A 22,041-nucleotide genomic window follows, 5' to 3' on the forward strand; every position below is an offset into this window, starting at 1 on the left:
CCTCGTAGAGACCACCGACTCCTCATAGAGACCATCAACTCCTCACGACTCCCCATAGAGACCACCGACTCCTCGTAGAGACCACCGACTCCTCACGACTCCCCATAGAGACCACCGACTCCCCATAGAGACCACCGACTCCTCATAGAGACCACCGACTCCTCGTAGAGACCACCGACTCCTCGTAGAGACCACAGAGTCCTCGTAGAGACCACCGACTCCTCATAGAGACCACCGACTCCTCATAGAGACCATCAACTCCTCACGACTCCCCATAGAGACCACCGACTCCTCGTAGAGACCACAGACTCCCCATAGAGACCACGACTCCTCTTAGAGACCACAGACTCCTTGTAGAGACCACCGACTCCTCACGACTCCTCATAGAGACCACCGCCTCCCCATAGAGACCACCGACTCCTCGTAGAGACCACCGACTCCTCGTAGAGACCATGACTCCTCATAGAGACCACAGACTCCTCGTAGAGACCACTGACTCCCCATAGAGACCAGCGACTTCTCGTAGAGACCACCGACTCCTCACTACTCCCCATAGAGACCACCGACTTCTCATAGAGACCACAGACTCCTCATAGAGACCACCGACTCCTCATAGAGACCACCGACTCCTCACGACTCCCCATAGAGACCACCGACTCCCCATAGAGACCACCGACTCCTCATAGAGACCACCAACTCCTCGTAGAGATCACCGACTCCTCACGACTCCCCATAGAGACCACCGACTTCTCATAGAGACCACAGACTCCTCATAGAGACTACAGACTCCTCATAGAGACCACGGACTCCTCATAGAGACCAAAGACTCCTCATAGAGACCACCGACTCCTCGTAGAGACCACCGACTCCTCATAGAGAGCACAGACTCCTTATAGAGACCACCGACTCCTCGTAGAGACCACCGACTCTTCATAGAGACCACGACTCCTCGTAGAGACCACCGACTCCTCGTAGAGACCACCGACTCCTCATAGAGAGCACAGACTCCTCATAGAGACCACAGACTCCTCATAGAGACCACAGACTCCTCATAGAGACCACCGACTCCTCGTAGAGACCACCGACTCTTCATAGAGTAAGGTGACCAGATTTTTTAAATGAAATCCAGGGACATATTTTTTCTTTACTAGTAATGGCAACAATCAGCGTTTCTCTGCCCGTCGCCGCCCGCCTCACAGCCTCTCAAGTATTACTTTTCGGGCCCCGGCTACTACTGGATGGGGAGCGGAGGAAGATCACTCCGCCAGGGAAGGCAAGGAGATAGGCAGGTGGCTGGCCAGGATTTGAGCCAAGGCAGAAGAACATGCGAGCGGAGCTGAAGAAATATTCCCTCCGCTCCGACCAGCACATGATCATCAGAAGGGGCGCAGATAATGGAAAAAATACAACCCCCCTATGCTAGTAACCACGGCGGAGTGGGGGTGTGCAATTCTAATTTTTTTATTTTTATTCTGCACTGACTGTCTTTGAAATTGCCTCTGCCCCCTATTAAATCCAATCTGGGGACAAAACCAGGGACAGACTCGTAGAGACCACTGACTCCCCATAGAGACCAGCGACTTCTCGTAGAGACCACCGACTCCTCACTACTCCCCATAGAGACCACCGACTTCTCATAGAGACCACAGACTCCTCATAGAGACCACCGACTCCTCATAGAGACCACCGACTCCTCACGACTCCCCATAGAGACCACCGACTCCCCATAGAGACCACCGACTCCTCATAGAGACCACCAACTCCTCGTAGAGATCACCGACTCCTCACGACTCCCCATAGAGACCACCGACTTCTCATAGAGACCACAGACTCCTCATAGAGACTACAGACTCCTCATAGAGACCACCGACTCCTCATAGAGACCACGGACTCCTCATAGAGACCACAGACTCCTCATAGAGACCACCGACTCCTCATAGAGACCACGGACTCCTCATAGAGACCAAAGACTCCTCATAGAGACCACCGACTCCTCGTAGAGACCACCGACTCCTCATAGAGAGCACAGACTCCTTATAGAGACCACCGACTCCTCGTAGAGACCACCGACTCTTCATAGAGACCACAGACTCCTCATAGAGACCACCGACTCCTCACGACTCCTCAAAGAGACCACTGACTCCCCATAGAGACCACCAACTCCTCGTAGAGACCACGACTCCTCATAGAGACCACAGACTCCTCACGACTCCTCATAGAGACCACCGACTCCCCATACAGACCACCGACTCCTCATAGAGACCACGACTCCTCATAGAGACCACAGACTCCTCGTAGAGACCACAGACTCCTCGTAGAGACCACGACTCCTCGTAGAGACCACCGACTCCTCATAGAGACCATAGAAACCACCGACTCCTCATAGAGACCATAGAGACCACCGACTCCTCATAGAGACCACAACTCCTCATAGACTCTTTGCCACCCTGACCCTGTCTTGTATTACTCTGCAGTGTATGCATGCTCTTTGCCATCCTGACCCTGTCTTGTATTACTCTGCAGTGTATGCATGCTCTTTGCCATCCTGACCCTGTCTTGTATTACTCTGCAGTGTATGCATGCTCTTTGCCACCCTGACCTGTCTTGTATTACTCTGCAGTGTATGCATGCTCTTTGCCACCCTGACCCTGTCTTATGTTACTCTGCAGTGTATGCATGCTCTTTGCCACCCTGACCTTGTGTTGTATTACTCTGCAGTGTATGCATGCTCTTTGCCACCCTGACCCTGTCTTGTATTACTCTGCAGTGTATGCATGCTCTTTGCCACCCTGACCTTGTCTTGTATTACTCTGCAGTGTATGCATGCTCTTTGCCACCCTGACCCTGTCTTGTATTACTCTGCAGTGTATGCATGCTCTTTGCCACCCTGACCTTGTCTTGTATTACTCTGCAGTGTATGCATGCTCTTTGCCACCCTGACCCTGTCTTGTATTACTCTGCAGTGTATGCATGCTCTTTGCCACCCTGACCCTGTCTTATGTTACTCTGCAGTGTATGCATGCTCTTTGCCACCCTGACCCTGTGTTGTATTACTCTGCAGTATATGCATGCTCTTTGCCACCCTGACCCTGTGTTGTATTACTCTGCAGTGTATGCATGCTCTTTGCCACCCTGACCCTGTCTTGTATTACTCTGCAGTGTATGCATGCTCTTTGCCACCCTGACCCTGTCTTGTATTACTCTGTGGGGTGTGCATGCTCTTTGCCACCCTGACCCTGTCTTGTATTACTCTGCAGTGTATGCATGCTCTTTGCCATCCTGACCCTGTGTTGTATTACTCTGCAGTGTATGCATGCTCTTTGCCACCCTGACCCTGTGTTGTATTACTCTGCAGGGTGTGCATGCTCTTTGCCATCCTGACCCTGTCTTGTATTACTCTGCGGGGTGTGCATGCTCTTTGCCACCCTGACCCTGTCTTGTATTACTCTGCAGTGTATGCATGCTCTTTGCCACCCTGACCCTGTCTTGTATTACTCTGCAGTGTATGCATGCTCTTTGCCACCCTGACCCTGTGTTGTATTACTCTGCAGGGTGTGCATGCTCTTTGCCACCCTGACCCTGTCTTGTATTACTCTGCGGGGTGTGCATGCTCTTTGCCACCCTGACCCTGTCTTGTATTACTCTGCGGGGTGTGCATGCTCTTTGCCACCCTGACCCTGTGTTGTATTACTCTGCAGTGTATGCATGCTCTTTGCCACCCTGACCCTGTCTTGTATTACTCTGCAGTGTATGCATGCTCTTTGCCACCCTGACTCTTGTATAATTGATTTATTAATCAGTGGGTCTGGGTCACTCTCTGGTGTGAGCGGAGTGGACAGGAAGGCGTCACGATTAGCCGGGATTTGTACGGCGCGGCATCGGCGGCGGGTAATGTATGCGGCGGAGGATCTGGGCGGTAATCACAAGGCGGCGGAGAAATGCTGAGTGCGGCAGGCTGCTGCTGCTGGAGATAGTTTTATGTCTCATTAATTCCTCCGACATTCGCAGATAATGCAGTAATCACTCACATCGCCGTCCAATTACAGCCGCTCAGCCGTGCCGCCATCAGCGCCGGCCCAGCTCCACAAACCTCAACTTCTCACGTTGACGACAAAAAATGGAAATCAGTTTGTGATTCATTAAAAACTGAAATTAGGAAACAGATACTCCCCCCTCCCCCCCCCCCCCCCCCGGACAGCCTATCACATGTCAGGGGCCCCTGAAGGACGGGTGATAATTGGGGTCATGACACCCAGAGGGGCCCATGTTGCCAATACCAGTCACAGCCAATCAGAGGCCTGACGTCTTTCCGGAGTTACATTTTATAGTGTATCGTTCATGTTTGATGTCTCATATTTCCAGATTAGTAGATTGTCAGCCTTGTGTTTTTTTTTCTATTATAAGATCTGCACAGAGCCCCGCCCCCCGCTGGGTGACTGCTGAGATAAAACTAACCAATCCTTGTACTGGCCGCACCCGGGGGCAGATATCACAGAGAGTGGGCGACTCTGCCCTCTGCTGGGGAGTCCATGGAAGTGCCTCAAATACAGGACAAGGACTTCACAAATCCCCCTGAAGAAGACCTGTCAGTCATATGACATCACAAATCCCCCTGAAGAGAACCTGTCAGTCATATGACATCACAAATCCCCCTGAAGAAGACCAGTCAGTCATATGACATCACAAATCCCCCTGAAGAAGACCTGTCAGTCATATATCTTCACAAATCCTCACTGAAGAGGACCTGTCAGTCATATGACATCACAAATCCCCCTGAAGAGGACCTGTCAGTCATATGATATCACAAATCCCCCTGAAGAGGACCTGTCAGTCATATGACATCACAAATCCTCTCTGAAGAGGACCTGTCAGTCATATGACAACACAAATCACCCTGAAGAGGACCTGTCAGTCATATGACATCACAAATCCCCCTGAAGAGGACCTGTCAGTCATATGATATCACAAATCCCCCTGAAGTAGACCTGTCAGTCATATGACATCACAAATCCCCCTGAAGAGGACCTGTCAGTCATATGACATCACAGATCCCCCTGAAGAGGACCTGTCAGTCATACGACATCACAAATCCCCCTGAAGAGGACCTGTCAGTCATACGATATCACAAATCCCCCTGAAGAGGACCTGTCAGTCATATGACATCACAAATCCCCCTGAAGAAGACCTGTCAGTCATATGACATCACAAATCCCCCTGAAGAGGACCTGTCAGTCATATGACATCACAAATCCTCACTGAAGAGGACCTGTCAGTCATATGACATCACAAATCCCCCTGAAGAGGACCTGTCAGTCATATGACATCACAAATCCCCCCTGAAGAGGACCTGTCAGTCATATGACATCACAAATCTCCCTGTAGAGGACCTGTCAGTCATATGACATCACAAGTCCCCTCTGAAGAGGACCTGTCAGTCATATGACATCACAAATCCCCCCTGAAGAGGACCTGTCAGTCATACGACATCACAAATCCCCCTGAAGAGGACCTGTCAGTCATACGATATCACAAATCCCCCAGAAGAGGACCTGTCAGTCATATGACATCACAAATCCCCCCTGAAGAGGACCTGTCAGTCATATGACATCACAAATCTCCCTGTAGAGGACCTGTCAGTCATATGACATCACAAGTCCCCCCTGAAGAGGACCTGTCAGTTATATGATATCACAAATCCCCCTGAAGAGGACCTGTCAGTCATATGACATCACAAATTACCACTGAAGAGGACCAGTCAGTCATATGACATCACAAATCTCACTGAAGAGGACGTGTCAGTCATATGACATCACAAATCCCCCTGAAGAGGACCTGTCAGTCATATGACATCACAAATCCCCCTGAAGAGGACCTGTCAGTCATATGACATCACAAATCCCCCTGAAGAGGACCTGTCAGTCATACGGCATCACAAATCCCCCTGAAGAGGACCTGTCAGTCATACGACTTCACAAATCCCCCTGAAGAGGACCTGTCAGTCATACGACATCACAAATCCCCCTGAAGAGGACCTGTCAGTCATATGACATCACAAATCCCCCTGAAGAGGACCTGTCAGTCATATGACATCACAAATCCTCACTGAAGAGGACCTGTCAGTCATATGACTTCACAAATCCCCCTGAAGAGGACCTGTCAGTCATATGACTTCACAAATCCCCCTGAAGAGGACCTGTCAGTCATATGACTTCACAAATCCCCCTGAAGAGGACCTGTCAGTCATATGACTTCACAAATCCTCCTGAAGAGGACCTGTCAGTCATATGACATCACAAATCCCCCTGAAGAGGACCTGTCAGTCATATGACATCACAAATCCCCCTGAAGAGGACCTGTCAGTCATATGACATCACAAATCCTCACTGAAGAGGACCTGTCAGTCATATGACTTCACAAATCCTCACTGAAGAGGACCTGTCAGTCATATGACTTCACAAATCCCCCTGAAGAGGACCTGTCAGTCATATGACTTCACAAATCCCCCTGAAGAGGACCTGTCAGTCATATGACTTCACAAATCCCCCTGAAGAGGACCTGTCAGTCATATGACTTCACAAATCCTCCTGAAGAGGACCTGTCAGTCATATGACATCACAAATCTCCCTGAAGAGGACCTGTCAGTCATATGACATCACAAATCCTCACTGAAGAGGACCTGTCAGTCATATGACTTCACAAATCCTCACTGAAGAGGACCTGTCAGTCATATGACATCACAAATCTCCCTGAACAGGACCTGCCTCTCTGGGGCCCCTGGATTACCCCCTCCCTGGGGGCCCTGGATTCCCCCCTCTGGGGCCCCTGGATTCCCCCTCTCTGGGGCCCCTGGATTACCCCCTCTCTCTGGGGGCCCCTGGATTCCCCCTCTCTCTCTGGGGGCCCCTGGATTCCCCCTGGGGCCCCTGGATTCCCCCTCTCTCTGGGGGCCCCTGAATTCCCCCTCTCTGGGGGGCCTCTGGATTCCCCCTCTTTCTGGGGGCCCCTGGATTCCCCCTCTCTCTGGGGGGCCCCTGGATTCCCCCTCTCTCTGGGGGGACCCTGGATTCCCTCCTCTCTCTGGGGGCCCCTGGATTCCTCCTCTCTCTGGGGGCCCCCGATCTCTGCGACTCTTCTCTATAGCCTGGTGATGTAATGCGGCTTCACTCGGCCTCGAGTCGCATTCCCGAGGTGCGGAGATGGAAATGGCGCGATTATCGGCTGTGTGGAGGTCGGAGGTGCGGAACGGCACCTGATTGTCTGATACCGGCGAGCCGAGGGACTCCATCTGGAGGATCATCAACTCCAATCATCTCCGGGGAGGAAAAAAGGCCGTTAAGAATCTCATCTGCGCGCCGAGATATACAATCCAATCAGACGGCGGAACCGCCAGATGACCGACTAATATCCCCCAACGTCCCGGCGCAGGACATCAGAAAACCGCCATTCACACCACAGGAGGCCCTGATTGCAAAATGACTCCTTTATTTCCAACACCAATCAGAAGGCAGCGTCCGCCGGGGCTCAGGCGGGATGGATGGAGTGCGGCCGCCATCACCGGGAATTATGGGGGGAGGGGAAGAATTACTGCATGGAGGAGACATCGATCGCATACAAATCTACCAACAGGGGGCAGAACATGAAATGACAGCGGCGGCCTACAGACTTATTCATAGACAGGTCCTCTTCTCATCTCTTCATCTGCCGCATGTGGAGGGTCTGGACTTCCTTCATGAGACGCAGGCAGAGCTCATCCTGGTACGGCAGCGCCACACACTGTACAGACAGCGGCAATCCCACGCCGTCCGCCACCGCCTGCAGAGACACAGAGGATACATTGAGGGAGGAGAAGAGCGGCATGTGGCGGCTTCACTAGAAACAGGCACTCCCCTACTGACACTAAGCTCCTCCCACTGACATTGCACGCTCCTGACCCCTGCACTCTGTATATTACACACTCCTGACCCCTGTGCTCTGTACACGACACACTCCTAACCCCTGCACTCTGCACATAACCCACTCCTGACCCCTTCACTCTGTACATCGCACGCTTCTGACCCCTTCACTCTGTGCATTACACACTCCTGACCCCTGCACGCTGTACATTACACACTCCTGACCCCTGCACACTGTACATCACACACTCCTGACCCCTGCACATTACACACTCCTGACCCCCGCACTCTGTACATTACACACTCCTGACCCCTGCACATTAGACTCCTGGCCCTGCACGCTGTACATTACACACTCCTGACCCCCGCACTTTGTAGATGACACATTCCTGACCCCTTCACTCTGTACATCGCACGCTCCTGACCCCTGCACTCTGTATATTACACACTCCTGACCCCTGCACTCTGCACATAACCCACTCCTGACCCCTTCACTCTGTACATTACACACTCCTGACCCCTGCACTCTGTACATTACACACTCCTGACCCCCACACTCTGTACATTACACACTCCTGACCCCTGCACATTAGACTCCTGGCCCTGCACGCTGTACATTACACACTCCTGACCCCTGTACTCTGTACATTACACACTCCTGACCCCCGCACCCCGGTGGAGGTCTTCTCCTGGGTGGGGGGTGGAGGTCTTGTCCTGGGTGGGGAGTGGAGGTCCTGTCCTGGGTGGGGGGTGGAGGTCTTGTCCTGGGTGGGGGATGGAGGTCCTGTCCTGGGTGGGGGATGGAGGTCTTGTCCTGGGTGGGGGGTGGAGGTCCTGTCCTGGGTGGGGGGTGGAGGTCCTGTCCTGGGTGGGGAGTAGAGGTCTTGTCCTGGGTGGGGGGTGGAGGTCCTGTCCTGGGTGGGGGATGGAGGTCTTGTCCTGGGTGGGGGGTGGAGGTCCTGTCCTGGGTGGGGGATGGAGGTCTTGTCCTGGGTGGGGAGTGGAGGTCTTGTCCTGGGTGGGGAGTGGAGGTCCTGTCCTGGGTGGGGGGTGGAGGTCCTGTCCTGGGTGGGGGGTGGAGGTCTTGTCCTGGGTGGGGGGTGGAGGTCCTGTCCTGGGTGGGGGGTGGAGGTCTTGTCATGGGTGGGGAGTGGAGGTCCTGTCCTGGGTGGGGAGTGGAGGTCCTGTCCTGGGTGGGGGGTGGAGGTCCTGTCCTGGGTGGGGAGTGGAGGTCCTGTCCTGGGTGGGGGTGGAGGTCCTGTCCTGGGTGGGGGGTGGAGGTCCTGTTCTGGGTGGAGGGTGGAGGTCTTGTCCTGGGTGGGGGGTGGAGGTCCTGTCCTGGGTGGAGGGTGGAGGTCCTGTCCTGGGTGGGGGTGGAGGTCCTGTCCTGGGTGGGGGGTGGAGGTTCTGGATGGAGGGTGGAGGTCTTGTCCTGGGTGGGGGTGGAGGTCCTGTCCTGGGTGGGGGGTGGAGGTCTTGTTCTGGGTGGGGGGTGGAGGTCCTGTCCTGGGTGGGGAGTGGAGGTCTTGTCCTGGGTGGGGAGTGGAGGTCCTGTCCTGGGTGGGGAGTGGAGGTCTTGTCCTGGGTGGGGAGTGGAGGTCCTGTCCTGGGTGGGGGGTGGAAGTCCTGTCCTGGGTGGGGAGTGGAGGTCCTGTCCTGGGTGGGGGGTGGAGGTCCTGTCCTGGGTGGGGAGTGGAGGTCTTGTCCTGGGTGGGGAGTGGAGGTCTTGTCCTGGGTGGGGGGTGGAGGTCCTGTCCTGGGTGGAGGGTGGAGGTCCTGTCCTGGGTGGAAGGCTGGAAGCTCTGCCAACTTTATTGTGGATTCCACTCTTCCACCTTTCTTCTGGTTCTCTTATTTACACACCTTTTTGAAGCATTTGTCCCAGCTGTCATCATTGTATCCGGTGTAATGTCTCAGGGCGTTCTCATCTTCTTTGGTGACAAAACCGACAGGAACCACCCCGGCCGGGAACTGGAGCACATTGTACAGCATGGTGTAGCTGATAGCAGCTGAAAGAGAAGACATTATAGGTGGAGTCATGTGGAGTCGTGACCACGTCCACGTCCCTCTACCGGTCTCCACCACACTCATGTGGAGTCATTGGACTTTCTCTACCTCTCTCCGCCGGTCTCCACCACATTGGCTGACAGTAGAGGACACGTGGGTGGTCATGCATGATCTGACCTGCCACAGTACCTCCCAACACAAAGGATGGACCCTTCATATTCAGAATTATCAGTGGAGACGTTACAGCGACCTTCAACCAAAGCCGAGACCCTCCATCTCTGTCCCCTGAGACGTTCTGCTTAGAAGAACATCCAAGTTTGCCTTAATTTAGGGGGTGATTTTTCGGGGGGTTGTATTTTGCGTCTCATCATTTTACATTTTTTTTATTTTCCTGTCATAAAATGATGAGACCAATGTTGGGTCATATTTGGTACAAGGACAGTCCCAGGATAGGTGAAAGGAGCTTCCAAAACCCTCAAGAGTCATTTGAGGTCCATTGTAGCCCTAAAACCCACCAACACCCCCTCATTCCCACCAATCCCACCATTCCCACCATTCCCACCAATCCCACCATTCCCACCTCATTCCCACCATTCCCACCATTCTCACCATTCCCACCTCATTCCCACCTTATTCCCACCATTCCCACCAATCCCACCATTCCCACCATTCCCACCAATCCCACCATTCCTACCATTCCCACCATTCCCATTGACTACAACGGCCCGGATTCACAAAGCACTTACGCCGACGTATATCAAGTTACGCCGACGTAAGTGCAAATGTGCGCCGTCGTATCTGTGCGCCAGACCCACAAACAGAGATGCGCCTAAAAACAGGCTTCACCCCGCCGACGTAGCTTGCTTACGCCGGCGTAGGGTGGGCGCACATTTAGGCTGGGAGCATGGTGCCGCTCCCATTGATTAGTCATTCAAATATGCAAATGAGGGAAATACGGCGATTCGCGAACCTGCGTGCGCCCGACGTTGTACGTCCGGCGTAAAGTTAAGCCCCATAAAGGAGGTGTAACCCGGCAACAGACATGCAAAGGTCTGCACCAGGGAACACAAGCCGGTCAAGCCGGCGTATTTTACATTGGACGTGAGCCTGGCTGGGCGTAGGATACGTTCATGGCGTACGCAGTGATCTGGCGTATCTTATGCAGTTGTTCCGACGTGGTTGTGAGCATGCGCAGGGGAAATGCGTCCACGTCACGGCGCATGCGCAGTTCGTTAAACGTACTTGTCTGGCGATCAGATCATCATTCGCATGGGGTCACGCCTCATTTGCATGGGTCAAGCCCACTTCCACCTACGCCGGCATTACCCCTTCGAAACCTACGCCACGCCGACGAAGTGTTGGGAGCCCCGGCTTCCTGAATTCCATGCTTGCCTCTCTGCGCTGCGTCAGTGTGGCGTACGGCGTTTGCGTTACGGCGGCGTAATGTGCGCCCAACTTTCTGTGAATCCGGGCCAATGTATTTTACCCAAAAGGTGCCATTTCCCTGATTTATCCCAGGGAAACCAAAACCAATCAGCCGGTTCTTCTGACCCGTTCAGCCAATATTCCTGGTCCTCAGGCTCTGTGTCTGCCGATCACCAATACACGTTACATGGCTGGATTGGAGACGACCACCTGGGGACTATGGGGGGGTCTGAAAGGTTCCAGAGAAGAGGAAAGGTCACCATACTTCAGAGTTCCCATCCCCCTCTTTATAGGGCCCATTGGCATTCCAACATACAAATCTGACCCTACAATCCCAATCTAGGTAATATGAGGACCAACCCCAATGATTGGCTCAGTCTGTACCCGATCAGGCAGACGCCTTCTCTCTATAATTGGTGGTAGATGTGAAGAAGATTGTAATGTGTGTGATGAGATTTAATGAACAAGCTCCTCCCACCCAGACAGCCATGACACAGAACCTACCTAGAAGTTTCCCCGGGTATCCAATGTTGAAGGCCGGGCCTAACATGGGACAAAGGACGACGTCCAGATTCATCTTCTTCCATTCCCCGATGAACTCCGCCTGATATTCCTGGAGGAAACAACACAACGCATCACCACAGAAGCTGAGTCTTGGCAGAGGTGGCTCTTTAATTAGGCGGTTGCCTAAGGCCTCACGCTCACAGGGCCCCCGCGACCGCCTAATTTGCCTACTGAAGGAAGAGGAGCACTGGCGTAGCGTGGGCAGCCGGTAGACCCACGCTCCACCTTTATCATGTGATGTCTAAGAATAGGGGATAAGGTGAGGAAAGTGGAGAAATCACAGAATTAGGACAGATCTCCTGTGTGACCGCTAGACTCCGGGACCCTCACCTGCAGGGCCACATGGTCCATCCAGTGTTCCTTGATAGATCTGCATGGAGGAAGCACAGATCAGTCATTGCAGACACTCAGAAATCTTCAGATTGTCCTCCATCCTCCTCTCTGACATTTTTAGCCCCCAGTAACCCATCCCCCCCTCCATAATGTGCCTGAGAAAAGGGACCCCTAAAACTGAGAGGGCCCCTAGAAAGTCACATCCAAGGGGTGCCTAGAGAGATGTTTATCTTTTTCCTATACTTATTGCCCATAAGAGGAAATCAGAGCTGTCCTGAGGTCTACAAACTCCTCCCACATCACGTCTGACCAAAAATAAAGGCGTCCGAAGGTGGGAGGCTCACCTGGGTCCGGCAACGGAGTGGAGGATTCTAGAGATCCGGGGAGCCTGCAAAATATTTCCAATAAAAGATCAGAGAAATGGTCATCATCATCATCAGAAGCAAACAATGCGGAGGAGTCCGAGCTATCAGAGGGCCCAAAGGGGCCCCAATGGTGGGGAATGGACACAGTATGGGATTGCTGGTAGTGTGAGGAGACCCAGCTATTAGAGGGCCCAAAGGGGCCCCAATGGTGGGGAAAGGACACAGTATGGGATTGCTGGTAGTGTGAGGAGACTCCTCATCCTCGTGACCAACATCGACCCCAAGTCTAGAATTGCAGATTGGTGGCAACCGATTCCAAGGAGCAACAGCTTCACTTCATATCTTATCTTAATGAATTTGTGAATCTGATTCTCTTTTTATCCACCAAATCCAATCCAATCCACCATCACCTCCATCCAATCCACCCAATCCAATCCACCATCACCTCCATCCAATCCACCATCACCTCCATCCAATCCACCATCACCTCCATCCAATCCACCCAATCCAATCCACCATCACCTCCATCCAATCCACCATCACCTCCATCCAATCCACCATCACCTCCATCCAATCCCCCATCACCTCCATCCAATCCACTCAATCCAATCCACCATCACCTCCATCCAATCCACCATCACCTCCATCCAATCCACCATCACCTCCATCCAATCCACCATCACCTCCATCCAATCCACCATCACCTCCATCCAATCCACCCAATCCAATCCACCATCACCTCCATCCAATCCACCATCACCTCCATCCAATCCACCATCACCTCCATCCAATCCCCCATCACCTCCATCCAATCCACCCAATCCAATCCACCATCACCTCCATCCAATCCACCCAATCCAATCCAATCCACCATCACCTCCATCCAATCCACCCAATCCAATCCACCATCACCTCCATCCAATCCACCCAATCCAATCCAATCCACCATCACCTCCATCCAATCCACCCAATCCAATCCACGATCATCTCCATCCAATCCACTATCACCTCCATCCAATCCACCATCACCTCCATCCAATCCACCCAATCCAATCCACCATCACCTCCATCCAATCCACCCAATCCAATCCACCATCACCTCCATCCAATCCACCCAATCCAATCCAATCCACCATCACCTCCATCCAATCCACTATCACCTCCATCCAATCCACCATCACCTCCATCCAATCCACCCAATCCAATCCACCATCACCTCCATCCAATCCACCCAATCCAATCCACCATCACCTCCATCCAATCCACCCAATCCAAATCACCATCACCTCTATCCAATCTACCCAATCCATGTAACCATCACCTCCATCCAATCCAATTCACTATTACCTCAAACCAATCTACCCACTCCAAATCTCTATCACCTCCATCCAATCTACCCAATCCATGTAACCATCACCTCCATCCAATCCAACTCACTATTACCTCAAACCAATCTACCCACTCCAAATCTCTATCACCTCCATCCAATCTACCCAATCCATGTAACCATCACATCCATTCAATCTACCCAATCCAATCCAATCCACCATCACCTCCATCCAATCCACTTCACGATCATCTCCATCCAATCTTCCCAATCCAACTCACCGTCACGTCCATCCAATTCACAATCTCCTTCCTCAAATGTACTGCCCTCTTCATCAAGTTTAACTGCCGCCTCCATCCAGGTCCCTTCATCTATTCCACCATTCTGTCTTGCAAACTTGCTGTCCCCTCTCTCCAGGTCATTGCCCCCTTCTTCTGGTCCACCATTTTCTTAATCCAGTCCCCCATGCCTTCCTTCCAGTTTACTGCCCCTCTGTCCAGATCAGTGTCCCCCTCCACCTATTCCACCATTTTCTTCAAGTTATCCATCTCTTCCTTCCAGTTTATGTCCCTTCCATCTGGTCCACCATTCCCTTCATTCCATCCACCATCCCTTCTTTGCAAGTTATCGTCCCTTCCATCTGGTCTTCCAACACCTCATCCCATCCCGCCATCCCTTCCTTCCAGTTTACTGTCCAGGTCTGCCGTCCTTTTCTTCCATTTTAGTGTCCCCTCTGTTTCATCCACTATTGTCTTCATCCAGTCCACAACTCCTTCCTTCCAGTTCTCTGTTACCTTTGTCCAGGTCAGAGTACTCTGTGACTAGTCCACCATTCCTTTTATCCAACCTACCATCCCCTTCCTTCCAGTTTACTGTCCTCTCCGTCAGCTCAGTGCCTCCTCCTCATCGGACATGTCTCCTCGTGTGTACGGGGCCTAAGAAGGATGTGCTATCTGCATCACCAGAGGAAGTAGACCAGGGATCCTCAAACTACGGCCCTCCAGCTGTTGCAGAACTACACATCTCATGGGGCATTGTAAAACTCAGACATGACTAGGCATGATGGGAATTGTAGTTCCTGAACAACTGGAGGGCCGTAGTTTGAAGACCTGTGAAGTAGACGCTCTATAATCTCCTGATATCCAGGGTGTTATATCGCCCCATCTTGCTCTCTGAAGTTCCCTGTTCCAATCCGATTACTAGAGGAGGGACTTCACCATGGCATTTTGATGTCCACATGGGTCTCTGTAGCCCCCCCCCCCCGTACCCCAAGATGTCACCCAATGACCCCCAGCCTTCTCTGCAATTTTCTATCACCATTTTAAAAGTATGTGAGGAAAGAAAGAATGATCGAATGAATGAATGAATCAGTGATAATCAGAAAGCCATGGGCTCCTCCAATGTGTACACTGCCTCTGCTCACTATGGGCCGGAGGAGGAAGGAATAGGTTTTCGTCAGCAAGGCCGGCAAGTTGAACTGGGAGGCGCTTTCAGCCAAGTGGATGTCCACAATGTTCTCCTTACTGGAAATAAACAGAAGAGACAAAACATCAGTCCTGTGCGGGGATCTCCATGCAAACGGGTAAAGTGGTCAACTTTAGGAAGGGGTTCTTTTACTCAGCGGCAGTGCGTCCATAGTGGGCGCAGGACCGCCGCCCCCTCTCTCCTGAACCCGTCACTCAACAAAAGATTCATGCATTGCATGAATCCAGTGGCGTAGCGTGGGGGGTGCGAGGGGGACCACCGCCCCGGGCGCAAAATTTAGAGGGGCGCTGTCATGAATGTGGAGAGGAGGGAGTGCCAACAACAGATGGGACATAGGAACATATGCATGATGCCACCACTCCAGACTTTACCAGTCATTATCAAGTAACCTCTCCTCTTCCCTACAGCCAACACTGTCTCACATGTGGATCATGTGACCAGACTGGAGCTAGCTGAAAATAGGCAAGTCCATGGGTCAGGGGGGCGCAAATTACTTGCCTCGCCCCAGGCGCTGACAACCCACGCTACGCCACCGCATGAATCCATCTATTGTCGCCGCTGCCACCCCCTATTCAGGTGTCCGGACCCCTGTTGAGCACCGACCATCTGAATTACAGCAGTGGGGGTGTTTTGGGAGTGCCTGGCTGTGCGTTCCCTGTTTAAACAATGCTGTGTTAGGTAATCGCTTCCCTATCACTGACCCGCCTCTCAGCCAATCAGGTGCACCGGGTCTGGTTACCGGTCACCTGATTGGCTGAAGTGTCCTATCAGGCCTCGTACACACGACAGAGATTCTCGGCAGAATTCGCCGAGAAACTCGGTCAAAACCCGGATTCTGCCGAGAATCTCTGTCGTCTGTACAGTTTTGGCTCGATGGAGCCGCCGAGGAGCTCGACGAGAAAATAGAGAACATGTTCTCTATTTTCTCGTTGGCCGCGTTGTTCTATAGGAGAAGGCGGCCCGCCGAGCTCCTCGGCGGCTTCATCCCAAAACGAGACGAGGAACTCGACGTGCCAAGCACGTCGAGTTCCTCTGTCGTGTGTACGGGGCCTCAGGCATCCAAATATAGCAGAGATGACATTGAGGACTCAAAAGAGGACGGCGCTGACCCGAGAAAGGTAAGTGCCGGGCGGGGGGGGGGGGGCAAACTGGCTGCATTTGATGGGGAAACTGGCTGCATTTGATGGGGAAACTGTCTGCATATGATGGGGAAACTGGCTGCATTTGAGGAGAAACTGGCTGCATTTGATGGGGAAACTGGCTGCATTTGAGGAGAAACTGGCTGCAATTGATGGGAAAACTGGCTGCATTTGAGGAGAAACTGGCTGCATTTGATGGGGAAACTGGCTGCATTTGATGGGGAAACTGGCTGCATATGATGGGGAAACTGGCTGCATTTGATGGGGAAACTCTCTGCATATGATGGGGAAACTGGCTGCATATGATGGGGAAACTGGCTGCATATGATGGGGAAACTGGCTGCATATGATGGGGAAACTGGCTGCATTTGATGGGGAAACTGGCTGCATTTGATGGGGAAACTGGCTGCATTTGATGGGGAAACTGGCTGCATATGATGGGGAAACTGGCTGCATTTGATGGGGAAACTCTCTGCATATGATGGGGAAACTGGCTGCATATGATGGGGAAACTGGCTGCATATGATGGGGAAACTGGCTGCATTTGAGGAGAAACTGGCTGCATTTGATGGGGAAACTGGCTGCATTTGAGGAGAAACTGGCTGCATTTGATGGGGAAACTGGCTGCATTTGAGGGGGAAACTGGCTGCATATGATGGGGAAACTGGCCGCATTTGATGAGGAAACTGGCTGCATATGAGGGGGAAACTGGCTGCATTTGAGGGGGAAACTGGCTGCATTTGAGGGGGGAAACTGGTTGCATTTGAGGGGGGAAACTGGCTGCATTTAATGGGGAAACTGGCTGCATTTGAGGGGGAAACTGGCTGCATTTGAGGGGGAAACTGGCTGCATTTGAGGGGGAAACTGGCTGCATTTGAGGGGGGAAACTGGCTGCATTTGAGGGGGGAAACTGGCTGCATTTGAGGGGGAAACTGGCTGCATTTGAGGGGGGAAACTGGTTGCATTTGAGGGGGGAAACTGGCTGCATTTGAGGGGGAAACTGGCTGCATTTGAGGGGGAAACTGGCTGCATTTAATGCGGAAACTGGCTGCATTATTATTATATATTATATTATTACACTTTACAAACTCAGTCACAATATATGAAGCTGGACCATACAAAGTTCTCCCAAACACTAGAGGTATCTTCAACTTACAACTTGTCTGCCAGCGTCTTCCCTCCGTCGCCAAAGATTGAGGTTTTCAGAAACATCTGATAGGCGTAATCTACTCGAGGGGGTTTGAATGGGATGAGCTGGAAGGATAAATAATGTCCCTTTTAGGAGTCTCTCCTTTTTTGGGGGGGTTATATGGGGGTTTATCCCAGGAGACAGTAGAGATTCCCCCTTACCTGGTGTCCGGCCGCTCCTAGAAGTTGCTTGGTCTCCAGCAGCACACGTCTCATCCCAGGACTAGGAAGGAAGAAGCCGTCCTCCTCATAGTATCCGATACGAAGAGGTTTATGGCTGGAGAAGAGCTGCAAGAGGCCGGGAGACGACATTTCACTGGACAGACATTAAATGGTGGCAGGGAGTGCATAGATCACCCAGCCATCATACAAAACATCAGTGGGGTAGATTCAGGTAGCTTTGCACAGTTTTTACAGAGGCGCAGGGCACTGTTTTTGCCCTGCGCCCCCGCAAATTATCTGCGCTACCCTTGATTCACGGAGCAGTAGCTCCGTAAATTGCGTGGGCACTCCGGCAAAATGCCCGGCGTAAGCGCGCGCAATTTAAATGATCCCATAGGGGGCGGGAATCATTTAAATTAGGCGCGTTCCCGCGCCGAGCGTAGGGCGCATGCTCCGTCGGGAAACTTTCCCGACGTGCATTGCGGCAAATGACGTCGCAAGGACGTCATTTGCTTCAAAGTGAACGTGAATGGCGTCCAGCGCCATTCACGATTCACTTACGCAAACAACGTAAAATTTCAACTTCGCGACGCGGGAACGACGGGTATACGTAACATTGGCTGCCCCTGCTATTAGAAGGAGCAGCCTTACGCGAAACCCGACGGACGGAAACAACGTAAACTGCTTACGCAGGGCTCGCGTAACGTTGTGAATCGGCGTTAGTATGCAATTTGCATACTATACGCTGACCACAATGGGAACGCCCCTTAGCGGCCAACGTAAGAATGCAGCCTACGATACGACGGCATAAGAGCCTTATGCCACGCATATCTTAGGCTGCCGTCGGCGTAACGAGGTTCCTGAATCAGGAGCATTCGTAACGCCGGCGCAAGTAAGCAATTGCGCTGCGTAACTATGGTTACGCATACGCAATTGCTTCTTGAATCTAGGCCAGAATGTTCTTCTATATCTGTAACCAACTTAACCACTTCAGCCCCGGACCATTTGGCTGGCCAAAGACCAGAGCACTTTTTGCGATCCGGCACTGCGTCGCTTTAACTGACAATTGCGACGTGGCTCCCAAACAAAATTGACGTCCTTTTTTTCCCACAAATAGAGATTTCTTTTGGTGGTATTTGATCACCTCTGTGTTTTTTTTTTTTTGCGCTATAAACAAAAATAGAGCGACAATTTTGAAAAAAAAGCAATATTTTTTACTTTTTGTTATAATAAATATCCCCATTTTAAAAAAGCTAACTTTTTCTCAGTTTTGGCCGATACGTATTCTTCTACATCTCAGTACGTGTATATTGATTGGTTTGCGCAAAAGTTATATCGTCTAATAAATAGGGGATAGATTTATGGCATTTTTATTATTATTATTATTTTTTTTACTAGTAATGGCGGCGATCAGCGATTTTTATCATGACTGCGACATTATGGCGGACACATCGGACACTTTTGACACATTTTTAGGACCATTGTCCTTTTTACAGCGATCAGTGCTATTAAAATGCACTGATTACTGTGAAAATTACACTTGCAGTGAAGGAGTTAGCCACTAGGTGGCGCTGAAGGGGTTAAGTGTGTCCTAGAGAGTGATTCTAACTGTTAGGGGGAGGAGCTACCAGTGACACGTCACTGATCGCTGCTCCCGATCACAGAGAACAGTAGATCCCTGACGTGTCACTAGGCAGAACAGGGGAATGCCTTGTTTACAAAGTCATCCCCCTGTTTTGCCTTAAGCGACCGCAAGTGCGGGCCGCCCCGGGAACATCGAGTTCCCAGAACCCGCGGGTGCACTCACGAGACAGCGGGCCTGCTGGGTGGAAAATTTATACGGATGTACGGGAACGCCCATTTGCCTGCCCGTGCCATTGTGTTGACGTACATCGTCGCACGCCGGTCGGCAAGCGGTTAATGTGCATGTAGAGCCCAAACTTTCTTTTTTTTTCGTTTTGGAAAGAGTAGGGAAGGGTTAAGACCCATATAAAGTTCCAAAGAGAGGCTGTACTCCTCACAGTAGTTGACCTTGTAATAACGAGTTCTCAAAGTGAATGCCAGGGACGATGGTGTGCCAAAATCAGATGCAGTGATACGAAGTCACCAGCACTCCAGATGAATGTGTTCTTTGTGTTTATTGTAAGGACGGCGTCACATAAGGCACAAGAAACCAACATCTCAAGGCCTTGCAAAGTCCCCTTCTCAAGGCAACACAGTCACTATGGAACAGAATGGACAGGGAAATGCTGCCAAGGATGGGAATGATAAGTGAAGAGGAGGGAGGGAGGGAGGGAGAGAGAAAAAAGGAAAGAAAGAAAGAAAGAGAGAGAGAGAAAAAGAAAGAAAGAAAGAAAGAAAGAAAGAAAGAAAGAAAGAAAAAAGGAAAGAAAGAGAAAAAAAGGAAAGAAAGAAAAATATGAAAGAAAGAAAGAGAAATAAAGGAAAGAAAGAAAGAAAGAAAGAGAAAGAAAGAAAGAAAGAAAGAAAGAAAGAAAGAAAGAAAGAAAGAAAGAAAGAAAGAAAGAGAAAAAGAAAGAAATAAAAGAAAGAAAGAAAGAAAAAAAAAAGAAAGAAAGAAAGAGAAAAAAAAAGGAAAGAAAGTAAAAAAAGAAAGCAAAAAAAAGAGGAAAGAAAGAAAGAAAAAAAGGAAAAAAAGGAAAGAAAGAAAGAAAGAAAGAAAGAAAGAAAGAAAGAAAGAAAAGGAAAGAAAGAAAGCGGAAAAAAGGAACGAAAGACAGAGGAAAAAAAGGAAGGAAAGAAAGAAAGAGAAATAAAGGAAAGAAAGAAAGAGAAAAGAAAGAAAGAAAAAAGGAAAGAAAGAAAGAAAGAGAAAAATATGAAAGAAAGAAAGAAAGAGAAATAAAGGAAAGAAAGAAAGAAAAAGAAAGAAAGAAAGAAAGAGAGAGAACAAGAAAGAAATAAAGGAAAGAAAGAAAGAAAGAAAGAAAGAAAGAAAGAAAGAAAGAAAAAAAAGAAAGAAAAGGAAAGAACGAAAGAAAGAGAAAAAAAGGAAAGAAAGAAAGAAAAAAAGGGAAAGAAAGAATGAAAGAAAGAAAGAAAAAAAAAGGTAGGGAAAGAAAGAGAAAAAAAAAGAAAGAAAGAAAGAGAAAAAAAAAGGAAAGAAAGTAAAAAAAGAAAGCAAAAAAAAGAGGAAAGAAAGAAAGAAAGTAAAAAAAGGAAAGAAAGAAAAAAGGAAAAAAAAGAAAGAAAGAAAGAAAAGGAAAGAAAGAAAGCGAAAAAAAGGAACGAAAGACAGAGGAAAAAAAGGAAGGAAAGAAAGAAAGAGAAATAAAGGAAAGAAAGAAAGAGAAAAGAAAGAAAGAAAAAAGGAAAGAAAGAAAGAAAGAAAGAAAGAAAGAAAGAAAGAAAGAAAGGAAAAAAAGAAAGAAAAAAAGGAAAGAAAGAAAGAAACAAAGAAAAAAGGAAAGAAACAAAGAAACAAAGAAAAAAGGAAAGAAAGAAAGAAAAAAGGAAAGAAAGAAAGAAAGAAAGAAAAGGAAAGAAAGAAAGCGAAAAAAAGGAACGAAAGACAGAGGAAAAAAAGGAAGGAAAGAAAGAAAGAGAAAAATATGAAAGAAAGAGAAATAAAAGAAAGAAAGAAAGAAAAAAGGAAAGAAAGAAAGAAAGAAAGAAAGAATGAAAGAAAGATAGAAAGAAAGAAAGAAAGAAAGAAAGAAAGAAAGAAAGAAAGAAAGAAAGAAAGGAAAAAAAGAAAGAAAAAAAAGGAAAGAAAGAAAGAAAAAAGGAAAGAAAGAAAGAAAGAAAGAAAGAAAAGGAAAAAAAGAAAGGAAAAAAAGAAAGAAAAAAAGGAAAGAAAGAAAGAAAGAAAGAAAAAAAAAAGGAAAAAAAGAAAGAAAAAAAAGGAAAGAAAGAAAGAAAAAAGGAAAGAAAGAAAGAAAAAAGGAAAGAAAGAAAGAAAAGGAAAGAAAGAAAGCGAAAAAAAGGAACGAAAGACAGAGGAAAAAAAGGAAGGAAAGAAAGAGAAAAATATGAAAGAAAGAGAAATAAAGGAAAGAAAGAAAGAGAAATGAAAGAAAGAAAAAAGGAAAGGAAAGAAAGAAAGAACGAAAGAAAGAAAGAAAGAAAGAAAGAAAGAAAGAGAAAAAAAAGGAAAAAAAGAAAGAAAAAAAAGGAAAGAAAGAAAGAAAAAA

The 22,041-nt window shown here is 49.6% G+C and overlaps 1 protein-coding gene across 1 annotated transcript in view; it reads right to left on the reverse strand.

Moving 5' to 3' along the window:
• Window positions 1–7,465: 7,465 nt before the first annotated feature.
• Window positions 7,466–22,041, reverse strand: part of LOC120946142 (vitamin D3 hydroxylase-associated protein-like) — a 39,608-nt gene continuing 25,032 nt past the window's right edge. Inside the window, exons 9-16 of the mRNA XM_040360939.1 lie at window positions 17,888–18,013; window positions 17,694–17,791; window positions 15,337–15,436; window positions 12,566–12,609; window positions 12,219–12,258; window positions 11,829–11,937; window positions 9,756–9,901; window positions 7,466–7,812 (exon numbers count right to left, since the gene is read on the reverse strand). Coding sequence (XP_040216873.1) covers window positions 7,687–7,812; window positions 9,756–9,901; window positions 11,829–11,937; window positions 12,219–12,258; window positions 12,566–12,609; window positions 15,337–15,436; window positions 17,694–17,791; window positions 17,888–18,013 — 789 coding nt within the window. The 3' untranslated portion in view covers window positions 7,466–7,686. The remainder of the gene's footprint in view (window positions 7,813–9,755; window positions 9,902–11,828; window positions 11,938–12,218; window positions 12,259–12,565; window positions 12,610–15,336; window positions 15,437–17,693; window positions 17,792–17,887; window positions 18,014–22,041) is intronic.

This window comes from Rana temporaria, chromosome 7, assembly GCF_905171775.1.
Source record: "Rana temporaria chromosome 7, aRanTem1.1, whole genome shotgun sequence".
Lineage (NCBI taxonomy): Eukaryota > Metazoa > Chordata > Amphibia > Anura > Ranidae > Rana > Rana temporaria.